This window comes from Oncorhynchus tshawytscha, linkage group LG01, assembly GCF_018296145.1.
Source record: "Oncorhynchus tshawytscha isolate Ot180627B linkage group LG01, Otsh_v2.0, whole genome shotgun sequence".
Lineage (NCBI taxonomy): Eukaryota > Metazoa > Chordata > Actinopteri > Salmoniformes > Salmonidae > Oncorhynchus > Oncorhynchus tshawytscha.
Genome location: NC_056429.1, coordinates 92762281 through 92783189, shown reverse-complemented (window position 1 = coordinate 92783189; position 20909 = coordinate 92762281). Strand labels below are relative to the sequence as shown.

Here is a 20909-nt window from a genome sequence, read left to right as displayed (position 1 = left end):
TGTCTCTCTGTCTCTCTGTCTCTCTGGTCTCTCTGTCTCTCTGTCTCTCTGGTCTCTCTGTCTCTCTGTCTCTCTGGTCTCTCTGGTCTCTCTGGTCTCTCTGTCTCTCTGGTATTCTGTCTCTCTGGTCTCTCTGGTCTCTCATCTCCCTGTCTCTGTCTCTCTGTCTCTGTCTCTCTCATCTCCCTGTCTCTGACCCTCTGTCTCTCTGTCTCTATCATCTCCTGTCTCTGCCCCTCGGTCTCTCTGGTCTCTCTGGTCTCTCTGTCTCTCTAGTCTCTCTGTCTCTCTAGTCTCTATGGTCTCTATGGTCTCTATGGTCTCTCTGGTCTCTCTGGTCTCTCTAGTCTCTCTGGTCTCTCTGGTCTCTCTGTCTCTCTGGTATCTCTGTCTCTCTAGTCTCTCTCATCTCCCTGTCTCTGCCCATCTGTCTCTCTGTCTCTCTCATCTCCCTGTCTCTCTGGTCTCTCTGTCTCTCTAGTCTCTCTGGTCTGTCTGTCTCTCTAGTCTCTCTCATCTCCCTGTCTCTGCCCATCTGACTCTCTGATCTCCCTGTCTCTCTGGTCTCTCTGTCTCTCTAGTCTCTCTGGTCAATCTGTCTCTCTAGTCTCTCTCCTCTCCCTGTCTCTGCCCCTCTGTCTCTCTGTCTCTGTCTCTCTGTATCGCTGGTCTCTCTGTCTCCCCGTCTCTCTCCCTCTCTCTCATACAAATGCACACACACACCAAGAGGGAGAGAGGGCTACTATGAATCACGCCAGACAGAGGGAGTTCAGCCCCAGGTTGTCTCAGAGAAAATATTAGCGATGAACTGGAAGTAGCCTCAGTTATAGCTATACTTATTTACACTAATTGCTCTAGTAAATGTGTGCGCGTCTCTAATGGCACCCACTTTCCTATATAGCCTAGTGCACTACTTTTCAACAGAGCCTTATGGTGCCTGGTCAAAAGAAGTGCACTATAGGGCGAAGGGTGCCATTAGAGACACAGCCTGTCATCTGAGACGGGAGGCAGAGGAACTGAACCGTTTAAGGGTTGTTGGTACCCATGATGAGAGAGAGAGATCCCCACTGCTTTTTTCTACATTTATTCGTTAGATTCAGACTCTGTAAAGCAGCGCCTTGATTGCACAATTCCTTTTGTGATGCCTTTGAATTCACCCAACAGATCCTAATCCACTTTATTTGCCAGGTTAGTGCATTCTTGGCAACTCATGTTTTATGTCTGAGGCTGCGTTGCAAATGGCCCCTTATGTCCTTATGGGCCCTGGTCAAATGTAGTTCACTTTGCCATTTGGGATGGAGACAGTCTTACTCCTTTCTCAGACATTCCTTGGGTCTTTTTGATCTTCATTAAGATTTAAGAATTGCTTAAAGTTGACATCCAATGCAATTAGAGGCCTAGAAACCAGTCAAAATATAGCTCCGCACCTTTAAAGGGATGTTTCATTTTCTAAGCCACTTTTATCTGTTAGCAAAAGTGAAATAATTGGGGAGCTCCTTTGGCCTAGAGGCCTGCTACACACTCTGTAATGATTAAACAGGATGGGATGACCTAACTGCAACTGTCTCGAATGGCTCCCTATTCCCTACATAGATCTCTGGTTAAAAGTAATGCACTATGGGTGCTATTTCAAATCTAAATCTAATTGTATTAGTCACATGCCCCTGAATACAACAGGTGTAGACCTTACAGTGAAATGCTTACTTACAAGCTCTTAACCAGCAATGCAGTTAAAAAAAAACTAATACGAATAAGAAATAAAAGTAACAAGTAATTCAAGAGCAGCAGTAAAAATAACAACAGCGAGACTATATACAGGGGGTACTGGTACAGAGTCAATGTGGAGACTATATACAGGGGGGTACTGGTACAGAGTCAATGTGGAGACTATATACAGGGGGGTACTGGTACAGAGTCAATGTGGAGACTATATACAGGTGGAGACTATATACAGGGTACAGGTACAGAGTCAATGTGGAGACTATATACAGGGGGTACTGGTACAGAGTCAATGTGGAGACTATATACAGGGGGTACTGGTACAGAGTCAATGTGGAGACTATATACAGGGGGTACTGGTACAGAGTCAATGTGGAGACTATATACAGGGGGTACTGGTACAGAGTCAATGTGGAGACTATATACAGGGGGTACTTGTACAGAGTCAATGTGGAGACTATATACAGGGGGTACTGGTACAGAGTCAATGTGGAGACTATATACAGGGGGTACTGGTACAGAGTCAATGTGGAGACTATATACAGGGGGTACAGGTACAGAGTCAATGTGGAGACTATATACAGGGGGTACAGGTACAGAGTCAATGTGGAGACTATATACAGGGGGTACTGGTACAGAGTCAATGTGGAGACTATATACAGGGGGTACTGGTACAGAGTCAATGTGGAGACTATATACAGGGGGGGGTACTGGTACAGAGTCAATGTGGAGACTATATACAGGGGGTACTGGTACAGAGTCAATGTGGAGACTATATACAGGGGGTACAGGTACAGAGTCAATGTGGAGACTATATACAGGGGGTACTGGTACAGAGTCAATGTGGAGACTATATACAGGGGGTACTGGTACAGAGTCAATGTGGAGACTATATACAGGGGGTACTGGTACAGAGTCAATGTGGAGACTATATAAAGGGGGTATTGGTACAGAGTCAATGTGGAGACTATATACAAGGGGTACTGGTACAGAGTCAATGTGGAGACTATATACAGGGGGGTACCGGTACAGAGTCAATGTGGAGGCTATATACAGGGGGTATTGGTACAGAGTCAATGTGGAGACTATATACAGGGGGTACCGGTACAGAGTCAATGTGGAGACTATATACAGGGGGTACTGGTACAGAGTCAATGTGGAGACTATATACAGGGGGGTACTGGTACAGAGTCAATGTGGAGACTATATACAGGGGGGTACTGGTACAGAGTCAATGTGCGGGGACACCGGTTAGTTGAGGTAGTATGTACATGAAGGTAGAGTTATTAAAGTGACTATGCATAGATGATAACAGAGAGTAGCAGTGGTGTAAAAGAGGGGAGGGGGCAATGCAAATAGTCTGGGTAGACATTTGATTAGATGTTCAGATGTCATGGCTTGGCTGTTTAAAAGCCTCTTGGATCTAGACTTGGCCGTCTGGTATCGCTTGCCGTGCGGTAGCAGGGAGAACAGTCGATGACTAGGGTGGCTGGAGTCTGACAATCTTTAGGGCCTTCCTCTGACACCACCTGGTAAAGAGGTCTTGGATGGCAGGAAGCTTGACCCCAGTGGTGTACTGGGCCGTTCACACTACCCTCTGTAGTGCCTTGCGGTCGGGGGCCGAGCAGTTGCCATACCAGGCAGTGATGCACCTGTAGAACCTTTTGAGGATCTGAGGACCCATGCTAAATCTTTTCAGTCTCCTGAGGGGGAAAAGGTTTTGTCGTATATGGCCTCAGTATTGTTATTTTATTGTGTTACTTTTTTGTTCTATTTTTTTAAACTTTAGTTTGTTTAGTTAATATTTTCTTAACTCTATTTTCTTAAAACTGCATGGTTGGTTAAGGGCTTGTAAAGTAAGCATTTCACTAAGGTCTACCTACACCTGTTGTATTCGTCGCATGTGACAAATAACATTTTATTTTAATTTGACACACACACACTACATGGGCTTGTAAACACTGATAACAGGCTGTCAGGTATTCAGTCCATGGCCTGAAATTGTCAGACTGTTCAACAGTAAACCTCACTTAAACCAGGGTTGAACCTAGGTTGTCCCTATGCCTTAAGACTTTGTTCAATGGATGAGCTAAAGCCAAGGCATTATCTAAGGGCAGCTAACACAAGTCCTCAGATCTCAAGCAAGATCACTGATCATGGGAACAAAGTTCACCAAACCACTTCCACTACAAAAGATCAAAGATCAACTTCAACTAGTATTTAGAACTGTATTAGAGACTGTCTCTAGGTAACCCTTCCATCTGTTGGCTCCTGGAGAATGGGAAAGTCATCCTCTTTGTAAGGCCATATAACAGTCATTGTTAACACTTCTGTCCCGCTCCTGCAGGGAATAAGCCCCGGGAGTCTTGTGGGAAGACATGCCAGGGAGACAGGGATGATGAATGGATGGGGGTCAGCCTCGCCCGGCAGGACATACCCAATGGCAAAATACTGGTGAGTTCAAAGGTCACAGTACAGCCCTGTACATCTGTTCGAATCATCCATTTCATCTGTGTGTCCAGAAGTCTATACTTGCACATTCCCTTACATTGGACCCGTAGCACTCAGTCTGTAGCCATGAATTGCTTTGAAAGGCTGGTCATGGCCCAAATCAACACCATTATCCAAGAAACCCGAGACCCACTCCAATTTGCATACCGCACCAACAGATCCACAGATGATGCAATCTCTATTTCACTCCACACTGCCCTTACACACCTGGACAAAAGGAACACCTTTGTGAAAATGCTATTCATTGAGTGCAGCTCAGCTCAACACCATAGTGCCCTCAAAGCTCATCAATAAACTAAGGACCCTGGAACTAAACATGCCCCTCTGCAACTGGATCCTGGACTTCCTGAAGGGCCGCTCTCAGGTGGTAAGGGTAGGTAACAACACATACACCATGCTGATCCTCAACACAGCCTGCTGCTATGGAATCCTGACCTGTTCACCGGACGTGCTACCCGTCCCAGACCTATTATTTGACCATGCTGGTCAACATTTGAACATCTTGGCCATGTTCTGTTATAATCTCCACCCGGCACAGCTAGAAGATGACTGGCCACCCCTCATAGCCTGGTTCCTCTCTAGGTTTCTTCCTAGGTTCTGGCCTTTCTAGGGAGTTTTTCCTAGCCACTGTGCTTCACCACCTGCATTGCTTGCTGTTTGGGGTTTTAGGCTGGGTTTCTGTATAGCACTTTGAGATATCAGCTGATGTACGAAGGGCTATATAAATACATTTGATTTGATTTGAACACAGGGGCCCCTCAGGGGTGAGTGCTCAGTCCCCTCCTGTACTCCCTGTTCACTCATGACTGCAAAAGAGATGATTGTGGACTACAGGAAAAGGAGGACCGAGCACGCCCCCATTCTCATCGACGGGGCTGTAGTGGAGCAGGTTGAGAGCTTCAAGTTCCTTGGTGTCCACATCACCAACAAACTATCATGGTCCAAACACACCAACACAGTCGTGAGGAGGGCACGAGACTCTGAATTTTTGTTTCTCATTTTGTCTGTCATAGTTGAAGTGTACCTATGATGAAAATTACAGGCCTCTCTCATATTTTTAAGTGGGAGAACTTGCACAATTGGTGGCTGACTAAATACTTTTTTGCCCCACTGTATGTATCCTACTCTGCCTTTCTAAGGTCTTCGAAAGCCAAGTTAACAAACAGGTCACCGACCATTTTGAATCCCACCGTACCTCCTCCGCTGTGCAATCTGGTTTCCGAGCTGGTCATGGGTGCACCTCGGCCACGCTCAAGGTTCTAAACGATATCATAACCGCCATCAATAAAAGACAATACTGTGTAGCCGTATTCATCGACCTGGCCAAGGCTTTCTACTCTGTCAATCACCACATTCTTATCGGTAGACTCAACAGCCTTGGTTTCTCAAATGACTGCCTCGCCTGGTATATCAACTACTTCTCAGACAGAGTTCAGTGTGTCAAATCGGAGGGCCTGTTGTCCGGACCTCTGGCAGTCTCTATGGGGGTGCCACAGGGTTCAATTCTCGGGCCGACTCTTTTCTCTGTATACATCAGTGATGTCGCTCTTGCTGCTGGTGATTCTCTGATCCACCTCTACGCAGACAATACCATTCTGTATACCTCTGGCCCTTCTTTGGACACTGTGTTAACTAACCTCCAGACGAGCTTCAATGCCATACAACTCTCCTTCTGTGGCCTCCAACTGCTCTTAAATGCTAGTAAAACTAAATGCATGCTCTTCAACCGATCGCTGCTGCACCTGCCCGCCAGTCCAGCATCACTACTCTGGACGGTTCTGACTTAGAATATGTGGACAGCTACAAATGCCTAGGTGTCTGGTTACTCTGTAAACTCTCCTTCCAGACTCACAATTAGCATCTCCAATCCAAAATTAAATCTAGAATCGGCTTCCTATTTCCCAACAAAGCATCCTTCACTCATGCTGCCAAACATACCCTCGTAAATCTGACTATCCTACCGATCCTTGACATCGGCGATGTCATTTACAAAATAGCCTCCAACACTCTACTCAGCAAATTGGATCCAGTGCATCACAGTGCAATCCGTTTTGTCATCAAAGCCCCATATACCACCCACCACTGCGACCTATATGCTCTCGTTGGCAGGTCCTCGTTTCATATTCGTCGTCAAACCCACTGGCTCCAGGTCATCTATAAGTCTTTACTAGGTGAAGCCCCGCCTTGTCTCAGCTCACTGGTTACCATAGCAGCACCCACCCGTAGCATGCGCTCCAGCAGGTATATTTCACTGGTCACCCCCAAAGCCAACTCCTCCTTTGGCCGCCTTCCAGTTCTCTGCTACCATTGTCTGGAATGAATTGCAAAAATCACTGAAGCTGGAGACTCATATCTCCCTCACTAGCTTTAAGCACCAGCTGTCAGACCTACTCACATATCACTGCACCTGTAAATAGCCCATCCAACTACCTCATCCCCATATTGTTATTTATTTTTTTGTTCCTTTGGACCTCAGTATCTCTACTTCATTGAATGTGCACATTCATCTTCTGCACATCTATCACTAGTGTTTAATTGCTAAATTGTAATTACTTCGCCACTACGGCCTATTTATTGCCTTACCTCCCTAATCTTACCTCATTTGCACACACTGTATATAGACTTTTAAATAAAGGTGCAACAATAAAACAATAGTAAAAAATCAGAGGGCAGCTGGCTGGGTATGTTTAGGCTTCAGTCCCTGGCCCCTCCACGGTGGTGGTCTTCTAACCTTACTTTTTTGAAGTGTTTTTTGAACTCCTGCAGCGGGTGATGAAGGATCCAAGCCTCTCTCTTTGGCCCTAATGCCTGCCTCTGGCCCTGTGGGACATTCCATGGCCCTGAAGCCTGCCTCTGGCCTTGTGGGACATTCCATGGCCCTGAAGCCTGCCTCTGGCCCTGGGGGACATTCCATGGCCCTGAAGCCTGCTTCTGGCCCTGGGGGACATTCCATGGCCCTGAAGCCTGCCTCTGGCCCTGTGGGACATTCCATGGCTCTGAAGCTTGCCTCTGGCCCTGTGGGACATTCCATGGCCCTGAAGCCTGCCTCTGGCCCTGGGGGACATTCCATGGCCCTGAAGCCTGCCTCTGGGGGACATCCCATGGCCCTGAAGCCTGCCTCTGGGGGACATTCCATGGCCTTGAATCCTGTCTCTGGCCCTGGGGGACATTACAGTTCCCTGAAGCCTGCTTCTGGCCCTGGGGGACATTCCATGTCCCTGAAGCCTGGCCCTGGGGTACATTACAGTGCCTTCAAACCTGTCTCTGGCCCGGGTGGACATTCCATGGCCATGAAGCCTGGCCCTGGGGTACGTTACAGTGCCTTCAAGCCTGTCTCTGGCCCGGGTGGACATTCCATGGCCATGAAGCCTCTCTGGCCCTGGGGGACATTGCATGGCCCTGAAGCCTGTTTTTGCCATGGTCATTCTCCATTTTATTACTTCCATTATCTGAGGGAGTATATTGACATAATGTTCATACCACTTCCAATGGTTATTATGCATCAGTCACCTTGAAAGAACCTCTAAGTATTTAACATGCTGTTTTCCCTTACAGGTGGTTTATAGATGTTCAACTATTAACCTGGCCCTAACTCTTACCTTGACCCTACCACGATCAAGTTGTTGCTTATCAACAGAGTTGCACTTTGTGTTGTTGATAGTAGTAGACCATCTGTAAAAGGACTCATCAAATAAAGTGATACAAAAACATTTAGATTTTATAGCAAATCAAGTGGCAGTTTGTCCCAGTCGTTGTTTTAAACTGTCCATCAGGTTTGGTGATAACAGAAAGGTAGTGATGTTCCGGAGCCATATGTCCATGCATGGGGCCCCTGTAGATCCCTGCTGACGTTTGTTTTTATCTCATCTGAATGGACTCAGTGACTCAAGTTTCTCTGCAAGGACCGGCTGCTTGGCAGATGTGGCTCTGTACTGTATGTATCAAACAATCAAGTGCTGGTCTAGGATCTGTTTTGTATTTTAGATCACAATGAATAAGATTACATTGGCAGGGGGAATCTGATCTTAGATCAGCACTCCTACTCTGAGATGCTTACAGCCCCTGAACTAAATGAACTAAGGCCTAAATTTTAACCAATAAGCTGTCTTTAATGGAATACCTAAACCAATCAGCTCTCAGACAGGACAGCAGCATGTATGACAATGGAACAGCTCCATAATTTGGTCTCTGATCCTGGTAAAAAATAAAACCTTAACGTTATGGGCTAACTAAAGTTTAGTACTTGTATAATATACTGGTACTTTGTAGTGAGTAGGCATACTGCTTGTATTCTAGTACTGAATATGGTTGGCCAGGCTGCTCTGTTTGCGCTGTAGGCCAGGCTGCTCTGCTAGCGCTGAAGGCCAGGCTGCTCTGCTAGCGCTGTAGGCCAGGCTGCTCTGCTAGCGCTGTAGGCCAGGCTGCTCTGCTAGCGCTGTAGGCCAGGCTGCTCTGCTAGCGCTGTAGGCCAGGCTGCTCTGTAGGCCAGGCTGCTCTGTTAGCGCTGTAGGCCAGGCTGCTCTGCTAGCGTTGTAGGCCAGGCTGCTCTGCTAGCGTTGTAGGCCAGGCTGCTCTGCTAGCCAGGCTGCTCTGCTATTGTAGGCCAGGCTGCTCTGCTAGCTTGTAGGCCAGGCTGCTCTGCTAGCATTGTAGGCCAGGCTGCTCTGCTAGCGCTGTAGGCCAGGCTGCTCTGTAGGCCCAGGCTGCTCTGCTAGCACTGTAGGACAGGCTGCTCTGTAGGCCAGGCTGCTCTGTTAGGCCAGGCTGCTCTGTAGGCCAGGCTGCTCTGTTAGCGTTGTAGGCCAGGCTGCTCTGTTAGCGTTGTAGGCCAGGCTGCTCTGCTAGCGTTGTAGGCCAGGCAGCTCTGCTAGCGCTGTAGGCCAGGCTGCTCTGCTAGGCCAGGCTGTAGGCCAGGCTGCTCTGTAGGCCAGACTGCTCTGCGCTGTAGGCCAGGCTGCTCTGCTAGCGCTGTAGGCCAGGCTGCTCTGCTAGCGCTGTAGGCCAGGCTGCTCTGTAGGCCAGGCTGTTCTGTAGGCCAGGCTGCTCTGCTAGGCTGTAGGCCAGGCTGCTCTGCTAGCGCTGTAGGCCAGGCTGCTCTGTTAGCGCTGCTGTAGGCCAGGCTGCTCTGCTGTAGCGGCTGCTCTTGTAGGCCAGGCTGCTCTGCTGCTCTGCGTTGTAGGCCAGGCTGCTCTGCTAGCATTGTAGGCCAGGCTGCTCTGCTAGCACTGTAGGCCAGGCTGCTCTGTAGGCCAGGCTGCCAGGCTGTTCTGTTAGCGTTGTAGGCCAGGCTGCTCTGTTAGCGTTGTAGGCCAGGCTGCTCTGTTAGCGTTGCTCTGCTAGCGTAGGCCAGGCTGCTCTGCTAGCGCTGTAGGCCAGGCTGCTCTGTAGGCCAGGCTGCTCTGCTAGCGCTGTAGGCCAGGCTGCTCTGCTGCACTGTAGGCCAGGCTGCTCTGTAGGCCAGGCTGCTCTGTGCTCTGTAGGCCAGGCTGCTCTGTAGGCCAGGCTGCTCTGTTAGCGCTGTAGGCCAGGCTGCTCTGCTAGCGCTGTAGGCCAGGCTGCTCTGTAGGCCAGGCTGCTCTGCTAGCGCTGTAGGCCAGGCTGCTCTGCTAGCACTGTAGGCCAGGCTGCTCTGTAGGCCAGGCTGCTCTGTAGGCCAGGCTGCTCTGCTAGCGTTGTAGGCCAGGCTGCTCTGCTAGCGTTGTAGGCCAGGCTGCTCTTTTAGCATTGTAGGCCAGGCTGCTCTGCTAGCTCTGTAGGCCAGGCTGCTCTGTAGGCCAGGCTGCTCTGTAGGCCAGGCTGTTCTGTTAGCGCAATAGGCCAGGCTGCTCTGCTAGCGTTGTAGGCCAGGGCCAGCTGCTCTGTTAGTGTTGTAGGCCAGGCTGCTCTGCTAGCGCTGTAGGCCAGGCTGCTCTGCTAGCGCTGTAGGCCAGGCTGCTCTGCTAGCGCTGTAGGCCAGGCTGCTCTGCTAGCGTTGTAGGCCAGGCTGCTCTGCTAGCGCTGTAGGCCAGGCTGCTCAGCTAGCACTGTAGGCCAGGCTGCTCTGCTAGCGCTGTAGGCCAGGCTGCTCTGCTAGCGCTGTATGCCAGGCTGCTCTGCTAGCGCTGTAGGCCAGGCTGCTCTGCTAGCGCTGTAGGCCAGGCTGCTCTGCTAGCGCTGTAGGCCAGGCTGCTCTGCTAGCGCTGTAGGCCAGGCTGCTCTGCTAGCGCTGTAGGCCAGGCTGCTCTGCTAGCGTTGTAGGCCAGGCTGCTCTGCTAGCATTGTAGGCCAGGCTGCTCTGCTAGCATGCTCTGCTGCGCTAGGCCAGGCTGCTCTGCTAGCATTGTAGGCCAGGCTGCTCTGCTAGCGCTGTAGGCCAGGCTGCTCTGTGTTGTCCAGGCCAGGCTGTAGGCCAGGCTGCTAGCGCTGTAGGCCAGGCTGCTCTGCTAGCACTGTAGGCCAGGCTGCTCTGTAGGCCAGACTGCTCTGTGTAGGCCAGGCTGCTCTGTTAGCGCTGTAGGCCAGGCTGCTCTGCTAGCGCTGTAGGCCAGGCTGCTCTGTAGGCTGTAGGCCAGGCTGCTCTGTAGGCCAGGCTGCTCTGTTAGCGTTGTAGGCCAGGCTGCTCTGCTAGCGTTGTAGGCCAGGCTGCTCTTTTAGCATTGTAGGCCAGGCTGCTCTGCTAGCTCTGTAGGCCAGGCTGCTCTGTAGGCCAGGCTGCTCTGTAGGCCAGGCTGTTCTGTTAGCGCTGTAGGCCAGGCTGCTCTGCTAGCGTTGTAGGCCAGGCTACTCTGTTAGTGTTGTAGGCCAGGCTGCTCTGCTAGCGTTGTAGGCCAGGCTGCTCTGCTAGCGCTGTAGGCCAGGCTGCTCTGCTAGCGCTGTAGGCCAGGCTGCTCTGCTAGCGTTGTAGGCCAGGCTGCTCTGCTAGCGCTGTAGGCCAGGCTGCTCTGCTAGCACTGTAGGCCAGGCTGCTCTGGCCAGGCTGCTCTGCTAGGCCAGGCTGCTCTGCTAGCGCTGTAGGCCAGGCTGCTCTGCTAGCGCTGTAGGCCAGGCTGCTCTGCTAGCGCTGTAGGCCAGGCTGCTCTGCTAGCGCTGTAGGCCAGGCTGCTCTGCTAGCGCTGTAGGCCAGGCTGCTCAGCTAGCGCTGTAGGCCAGGCTACTCTGTTAGCGCTGTAGGCCAGGCTGCTCAGCTAGCACTGTAGGCCAGGCTGCTCTGCTAGAGCTGTACTGTAGGTCCGACTACTCAGCTCTAAAACACATCAATCTTTCTCAACACAGCCATCCTTCTGCCAGACAGTCATCTGAAGTCCCTCACTGTGTCCACAACCTGCTTCAAATGGCTGTGTAACAGACTGGACTGGACTTTTTCAACAGTATATGAGTAAGAAAGAAATATGAGGTGGGAGGGTGGGGAAAAGCGTCAAGAACGTAACTGTCTGGGAATAGGGTGCCATTTGGCACAGAGTCTGAAGTCTGACCACATTTCTGTGCCATTATTTGTGCAAAGAAGCTTGGAGACCACTGCCGTAGTTTCCTATTTCCTTACAACACACACTTAGTTTTGGAATGTTTATCCAAAACACAGGAGGCTAAATGATTCTTTGAGGAATATTGTCAATGGACTATTTATTTATTTAACCTTTAGGCAAGTCAGAAATTCTTATTTACTATGACGGCCTACCCCGGCCAAACCCAGACGACGCTGGGCCCATTGTGCACCGCCCTATGGGACTCCCAATCATGTCCGGTTGTGATACAGCCTGGAATCAAACCAGGGTGTCTGTAGTGAGATGGAGTGCCTTAGACCGCTGCGCCACTCGGGAGCCTAAAATATTAATGAAGAAAACAACTTTCTGGGACCGGAGTGATTTTACTGTGTGCTGTTTACCTTTGTATCCCAAAAATGGAGTTGTTTAAAAAATGCACTATAAAGTTTTTTTTCTTCTTTTGGAGATTCTCTTGATTGTGATTTACAGTGCTTGTCTATTTACCTCTGTGAGTTGGTTCCACAATGGGCTGCTGCACTCTAGAGAGTCATGACCTCTGTGTTCATAGCCCAGAGAAGCATTGCAGTAGAGGACTGTTAGGACTCAGTTATTACAGTAGAGGACTGTTATAACTCAGTTATTACAGTAGAGGACTGTTAGAACTCCGTTATTACACTAGAGGACTGTTAGAACTCCGTTATTACACTAGAGGACCGTTAGAACTCCATTATTACACTAGAATCATAAAACACGGGACGAGATGTTAAAAACTGTCCATTGTGCCAATAGATGGAATGCACTCACATGAGATTTGCCGTGATGTTGACAGAGTGGCATGGGAGATGTATTTCTTAGACTGGGTTAAGATGTCAATTTTGGGACACATCCTCAGTAGTGTGCCTTCGAATCAGTGGGTGTTTCGGCCTTTAATCACTAAACACCCTCATCAAAGGTGGCCAGCTAAAGGGTGATCAAGCCTTAGCTTGTGTCCCATGCCCAATTAAGATGTCCCACGGGACTATGCAAGGCAGGGGCGTCCTCTCCCCTGAGCCAGCCCTACAGCTGACCGCATACCTCATATGCCCTCCTCAAGTTAGAGGGATCTGAATTGGGTTCTCAGGTGGGGGTGGGGGGTCATGAAGTTATAGCCCAGCAAGGGTCCTTCCATTTGATCCAGATCCACTGGCTGCCTCTTTCAGCTGCTTGCGAAACTGATCTGACGATCTGCCACAGAGCCTGTCCATGGATTCCAAGTTCTTTCAGCAACCTGATGGTGGAAGAAGCCACAAATCCTCTGCATCCCACTTCAACTGGCCAGACTTTTGCATTCCAGCCATGCATCTTCCAGTCCCGGGCCATGGCTAGGTGTCCAGTTTCTGGCTTCGTAAGAGGATGCTTGGGCCTTTTCTGTCCCTCCCGGATGAATGTTGTTGTTTTGACGGGATTGCTTGTTTTTGGAGGTAATGAATTGGTTGCACTCCTCTTGGCCTCAAGTGCTGCAGCCAGGCTCTTGAGGACCTGATTGTGCCTCCAGGTGTAGCAGCCTTGTGAGAGGCTGGTCTTGCAACCTGTCATTATATGCCTGAGAGTCGCTGGAGCTGGGCAGAGGGGGCAGGTCGAGTCCTCGCCATACCATTGATGGAAAGCACATCATAAACAGCTCTTATGATGAAGCTGATGTTACTTGCCTCCATTTGCCAAAGCTCACTCCAGTTGATCTATCTCCTCTCCAGGCCTTCCCACCGCATCCATTGCCCTTGTTTAGCAAGAGAGACAGCCTTTGCACTTCTTGCAGTCTCCTCCTGTTTGCGCACCTCCTCGACCACCAGCTTCCTGCGTTCGGATGTTGTTGGTTTGCTTGCTGCCAGGCCAAAGCCTCCTCTTCCATGCTGGATATTCCCCACAATGTCTTGGTGTCTCAGGGCTGATGTTGCTTGCTGCACAGCCTTGGATGATGTCCATTTCCATCCAATTTGTAGGGGAGGTGCAGCCTTGCTAATGGTCTGGTCTTTGGAGTCCTTCAATGTCATCTGAAGTCTTACTTTAGAGCACTTGTACTCCTCCGTTAGACTTGTAAGAGGTAGTTCAAGGACCCCTTTGCCATAGAGGCCGATGTTACTCAGGCATCGTGGGACACCCAGCCATTTCTTCACGTATGAGGAAATGGTTCTGTTGTTACTGGGACCTCATAGACGGTGAGTGGCCACATTACCCGGGGGAGAAGTCCAAACTGTAGGCACCAAAGCTTGAGCCTCCCAGGCAGTGGGGTCTTGTTGATGTTCTCAAGACCGTCGGCGATGTCCTGCCTTACTTGCTGCACTTGATCTTTATCCCGGATTTGATTTTGATTTGATTTGATTTGTACCATCTACCCAGGCTCTTGACGGGTTGCTCAGACACCGTTGGTATCGGGTCATCTCCAATGCAGAACCTCACATCTTTAAGCTGTCCCTTGACTATGGAGATGCTTTGAGATTTGCTTGGCTTGATTTTCATCCGGGCCCACTTGATGTTATCCTGCAGTTTTGCAAGTAGCCGCCTGGTGCATGCTGCAGTAGTGGTCAGTGTAGTCATGTCATCCATGTATGCTCGGATAGGTGGGAGACGGAGCCCTTCCTTAGTTCTCTCACCGCCGACCCCCCATCTCGATGCCCCGATGATGACTTCCATGGCCATAGTGAAGGCCAGAGGTGAAATTGTACAGCCTGCCATTATGCCTACTTCCAAGCGCTGCCATGTTGTTGTTAGGTCAGGTGTTGTGAAACACAATTGCAGGTCTTGGAAATAGGCCTTTACCAGTGTAGTGATGGGTTCTGGTATGTGGAAAATGTTGAAGGATTCCCAGAGGAGTTCATGGGGAACTGAGCCAAAGGCATTGGCTCAGTTATTACACTAGAGGACTGTTATAACTCAGTTATTACACTAGAGGACTGTTATAGCTCTGTTATTACACTAGAGGACTGTTATAGCTCTGTTATTACACTAGAGGACTGTTATAGCTCCGTTATTACACTAGAGGACTGTTATAGCTCCGTTATTACACTAGAGGACTGTTATAGCTCCGTTATTACACTAGAGGACTGTTAGAAATCCGTTATTACACTAGAGGACTGTTAGAACTCAGTTCAGGAGCATTTCACACTACTGAACTGAGCCGAACCAAGCTGAACTGAGCTGGCCTGGTTGTGCATCCACTGCAGTTGCTGGAACTGTGCTGAAATGGACATGTGTAAAGAAATAACCCTGCCTGTGGATGCACACGAATACTAGGAAGGAACCCAGGATGTTATGATGAACATGTTATGAGAACTGTTCGGAACTCAGGATGTTTTTATGAAGCAGGGGTTGTTCTTAATCTGATGTCCGGATAGTCACACGACAGACTAATAAAACCAGGGCCGTTATGGTCACAGTTGGCTGTGACTTCATCCCTTCTCTTCTCTCAGAACAGTTAATTAAGCAGCTTGGTTAAAGTGTGTGGGGGTATGATGGAGTGGGTGTACGTGTGTGTATGAGTGTGTGTGTGTGTGTGTGTGTGAGTGCGTGCGTGCGTACTGCGTACATCTGTCATCTTGTCTGTCTGTCCTGCCGCCTGTCCACCTTTCTGCTCTCTGTTATCTCAGAGTAGGCCAGCAGATCCAGTCACACCTGAGTGAGACGTCACGTCTCTGTCTTTGTGTTCTGACTGTGGCTCTCTTGTGTCTGATGCAGGCCTGTGCCTCTCTTGTGTCTGATGCAGGCCTGTGCCTCTCTTGTGTGTGTGCTGATGCAGGCCTGTGCCTCTCTTGTGTCTGATGCAGGCCTGTGCCTCTCATGTGTCTGATGCAGGCCTGTGCCTCTCATGTGTCTGATGCAGGCCTGTGCCTCTCTTGTGTCTGATGCAGGCCTGTGCCTCTCTTGTGTCTGATGCAGGCCTGTGCCTCTCTTGTGTCTGATGCAGGCCTGTGCCTCTCATGTGTCTGATGCAGGCCTGTGCCTCTCATGTGTCTGATGCAGGCCTGTGCCCACCGTTGGAAGAATGTCTTCTATGACTCTGAGCTCATCCTTCCCCATGGTTACTGTTCCATCATCCCTCCTACGCTACAGGGCCGGACCCAAGCCCTCATCCCCTGCTACGAAGGTACAGTCGTACACACACACACACACACACAAACCACCTCTACAGGGCAGGACCCCAGCCCTCATCCCCTGGTATGAAGGTACGGTAATGTTCTCAATCTTTTTTGGTTACTGTACCCCTAATTACATTTTGCTCTGCCTGAAGTACCCCCTCATGAACGACTGATCAATAGGTCTATTTTCTCATGAGTACCCCCTTTATAAGCCACTTACTCTGGCGGGAACTAGTACCCAAGGTTGAGAAACATTATACTTCAGGATTAGATCTAATAGTGTAGAAACATGTAGTAAACTATACACAGTGTCTTCAGGAATTATTTACACCCTTTGACTTTTTCTACAGTTTGTTGTGTTACAGCTTGAATTTAAAATGAGTTCAATTGTACCCCACACATAGAGACAATTATCTGTCAGGTCCCTCAGTCGAGGAGTGAATTTCAAAACCAATTCAACCATAAAGACCAGGGAGGTTTTCCAACGCCTCGCAAAGAAGGGCTGGGAAAACCAGGGATGTTCCGATTCCATGGCACAGGGTGTATGAGTTGATATATAAAACGACGCAAGATTGAAGACTTCGTGCTTTTCAGCTAAATTTATTTTACAGAATTCTTTCCACCAACAAAATGAATATTTGGGGCATACAATCATCACAGCTCTGCAGATTTTGTTGTGAGGATAAAGAATCAATAGACCATTTGTTTTGGTATTGCCCTCAGGTAGCCTGCTTCTGGTCTCAGGTTCAGGAATGGCTGAAAATTCATAACATTGATCTAAAATTGACCTTAGAAATAGCATTGTTGGGAGACCTGGAGAGACCTGGTCAGTCAATTACTAATATACTAACTAATACTCTTAGTAAAATTATTTCTCTTAAACTCGAAATCTGTGGATTCTAGTCATTAGATATAGTTTGAATCTATGTTAAACATCACAGCATAGTTGAAAGAAGAACAGTTGAAGTCGGGGGTTTACATACACCTTAGCCAAATACATTTATACTCAGTTTTTCACAATCGCTGACATTTAATCCTAGTAAAAATTCCCTGTCTTAGGTCAGTTAGGATCACCACTTTATTTTTAGAATGTTAAATGTCAGAATAATAGGAGAGAGAATGATTTATTCCAGCTTTTATTTCTTTCATCACATTCCCAGAGGGTCAGCAGTTTACATACACTCAATTAGTATTTGGTAGCATTGCCTTTAAATTGTTTAACTTGGGTCAAACGTAGCATTCCACAAGCTTCCCACAATAAGTTGGGTGAATTTTAGCCCATTCCTCCTGACAGAGCTGGTGTAACTGAGTCAGGTTTGTAGGCCTCCTTGCTTGCACACATTTTTTAAGTTCTGCCCACAAATTTTCTATAGGATTGAGGTCAGGGCTTTGTGATGGCCACTCCAATTCCTTGACTTTGTTGTTCTTAAGCCATTTTGCCACAACTTTGGAAATATGCTTGGGGTCATTGTCCATTTGGAAGACCTATTTGCAATCAAGCTTTAACTTCCTGATTGATGTCTTGAGATGTTGCTTCAATATATCCACATAATTTCCCCCCCCCATGAAGCCATCTATTTTGTGAAGAAGCAAAGCACCCCCACAACATGATGCTGCCACCCCCGTGCTTCACGGTTGGGATGGTTTTCTTCGGCTTGCAAACCCTCCCTTTTTCCTCCAAACATAACAATGGTCATTATGGCCAAACAGTTCTATTTTTGTTTCATCAGACCAGAGGACATTTCTCCAAAAAGTATGATCTTTGTTCCCATGTGCAGTTGCAAATCTTAGTCTGGCTTTTTTATGACGGTTTTGGAACAGTGGATATAGGACTTGTTTTACTGTGGATATAGATACTTTTGTACCTGTTTCCTCCAGCATCTTCACAAGGTCGTTTGCTGTTGTTCTGGGATTGATTTGCACTTTTTGCACCAAAGTACGTTCATCTCTAGGAGACAGAACGCGTCTCCTTCCTGAGTGGTATGACGGTTGCGTGGTCCCATGGTGTTTATACTTGCGTACTATTGTTTGTACAGATGAGCATGGTACCTTCAGGTGTTTGTAAATTTCTCCCAAGGATGAATCAGACTTGTGGAGGTCTACAATTGTTTTCTGAGGCCTTGGCTGATTTCTTTTGATTTTCCCATGATGTCAAGCAACGAGGCACTGAGTTTGAAGGTAGGCCTTGAAATACATCCACAGGTACACCTCCAATTGATTCAAATGATGTCAATTAGCCTATCAGAAGCTTCTAAAGCTGTTTAAAGGTACAGTCAACTTAGTGTATGTAAACTTCTGACCCACTAGAATTGTGATACAGTGAATTATAAGTCAAATAATCTGTCTGTAAACAATTGTTGGAAAAATTACTTGTCTCAGGCACAAAGTAGATGTCCTAACTGACTTGCCAATACTATAGTTTGTTAACAAGAAATGTGTGGAGTGGTTGAAAAACAAGTTTTAATGACTCCAACCTAAGTGTATGTATACTTCCGACTTCAACTGTAGAAATCCGAAGAGTGTGCCCAGCAGAGATAGGTGGGATGGGCTGAGGGAAACGGAGTGTTGGGGTGTGGAACTTGAGACAAGTGGGAGTGGAGTTGCTGTGTGGGAATAGAATGACGGTCAAAGATGAAAGTCAAAAATAACAACAACATTTTTTTTTAAAGAAGTTACTTTGAATGACAAACTTAGATCATTTCATTAGTCTCGGATGGTGGAGGGGCAGCTCTCTGGGAACTGTTGGGGGTATCTTGGATGGTTGGTGGCCTGGCGGTTGGGAGCTTTGGCTGATACGTCGCTGGTTCGGGCTCTGATTTGACTTGGTGTGAGATCTGTCAACGTGTCCTTGGGCGGGGCGCTTGACCCTGGTTGCTCCTGTGGGTCATTCTCGATGGGAGTCTGATAGATTGCTGAATGTAATGTTGAGTGTCTTCATTGCAGTTAGATTATATTTTTAATATTCAATAAAAAATACAAAATAAATTAGGCCACCTATTGGTGGTCGGGGATAAATGAAAAAAGCAGACATTGAATATGCTTGTACAGAACAAAAATATTCCAAAATATGCATCCGGTTTACAATAAGTAAGAATTTAAAACTGCAAAAAAAATGTGGTAAAGAAATCTACCTATGTTTGTTGCAAACCCAATACAACACGCTACTGAGTACCACTCTACATATTTTCAAGCATGGTGGTGCTGCATCATGTTATTGGTATGCTTGTCATTTGCAAGGACTAGAGTTTATGATAAAAAATAAACAGAATAGAGCTAAGCACATGCAAAATCCTAGATGAAAATCTGATTCAGTCTGCTTTCCAACAGACACTGGAGACAAGTTTACCTTTCAGCAGGATGATAACCTAAATCACAAGGCCAAATATGCACTGGAGTTGCTAACCAAGATGACAATGAATGTTCATGAGGGGCCTAGTTACAGCTTTTACTTAAATATACATGAAAATCTATGTCAAGACTTGAAAATGGCTGTCTAGCAATGATCAACAACCACCTTGACAGAGCTTGAAGAATTTTTAAAAGAATAAAGTGCAAATATTGTCCAGGTGTGTAAAGCTCTTAGAGATTTACGCAGAAAGACTCACAGCTGGAATTGCTGCCAAAGGTAGATCTAACATGTATTGGCTCAGTTGGTTGAATACTTATATGATCAATATATATTAGTGTTTTATTTTTTGTATTTCTTTTTACATTTTTATTTTTAATTTTTACAAATGTTAGAATATTTTCTTCCGCTTGACATTACAGATTATTTTGTGTAGGTCATTGACAAAAAATGATAATTAAATCCATTTCAATCCCACTTTGTAACACAAAGAAGTCAAGGGGTGTGAATACTTTGTGAAGGCACTGTGCATGAATGGCTTCATACAAACAGACATTAATGTCATGGTTACTGCACAGTAACTTTCAATGGAATTCTTCCTTCAGCTCACAATGTACACAACATATAGACAGAGATACAGACTGAAGTTTACTGAATTTATAAGGAGGATAAGGGGGAGAGGGCTTGTGTGTTTAAGCTGTGTGTGTACATCCTAATCTGTGTGTGTACATGCTGTGTATACCCTCGGCCCCGGGTTAGACAGTGCAGGGATTTTATCATGGCACACGTTCTCTCCAGGTCTCACAATGAGTTATAGACTTGCGCGCACAGGCACACACACACGCACACACACACACACACACACACACACACACACAAGGCTATCAGGCACCGTAAGAGCCTTGAAATGTTCTCTCTCAAACCAACTCAAGAGGGAAATATGAGCTCAGTCTTGCAGGACCCAACACCTGGAGATTCCAAGGACACACACACACTTTGCTATGCTGCTAAAGGATAAAATATTCCACACACTAACCAGGTTTCCATCCAAACTTTTTATACGAGTAAAGTACATGTCGGGTAAAAATTGTCATGACGACAGGACTAATGGAAACAGAACATTTTTCTGTGAACTTTCCAAATGTCGTCAAAACAAAATAAGCTTGACAAGGTGGGATCTTTTTGTATCTGTAAAATTAATTATGCAAGAAACGTTGGACGCTTTTGTGTGCAAATATTGATATAATTAAACATCATATTGAAGTAAACTTGAAGTCAAGTGAATGAAGTTGTAAGGTCATGCCACTACAACTCAGGAAAGCATACAGTTTATTAGGCTACAGATGAAATATGTTCTGATGAACTTCACAGGGTGTTGAAAGTGCAAGATCTTGATGCTCTTTTCCAATAAATATTGAGGGTCTTATTCTGGTGACATGATGATCAATGCTTAGCTGCCGTTTGACATAATCTTGCTTTTTCTGTCCATAATAATCTCATCGGGTAGACTATACCCGAGCTGTTGGCTAGAGCACACGTGCCAATACCAGAGTGGGCACATTCGCTATATAACACATCCTTTTTGAGACAAAACCATCAGTAGAGTTTGAAATGCGATGGAAACCCGTTTAACTTGTGACTTTTTATAAGTTATGCTGGAATTTAACCGCAAAGGTATTTGTATGTGCACTACGTCATCACACACAGCCTTTTATCTGCAACAAGTCAATTAGATGGAAACATCTCTGGTAGGAATATATT

At 47.3% G+C, this 20909-nt stretch overlaps 1 protein-coding gene across 1 annotated transcript in view; it reads left to right on the top strand.

The window, feature by feature from the left end:
• Positions 1-20909, top strand: part of LOC112238315 (integrin alpha-9-like) — a 166294-nt gene that overhangs the window by 15207 nt on the left and 130178 nt on the right. The window contains exons 3-4 of the mRNA XM_042327389.1: positions 4067-4173; positions 15687-15810. Of these exons, the coding sequence (XP_042183323.1) occupies positions 4067-4173; positions 15687-15810 (231 nt within the window). The remainder of the gene's footprint in view (positions 1-4066; positions 4174-15686; positions 15811-20909) is intronic.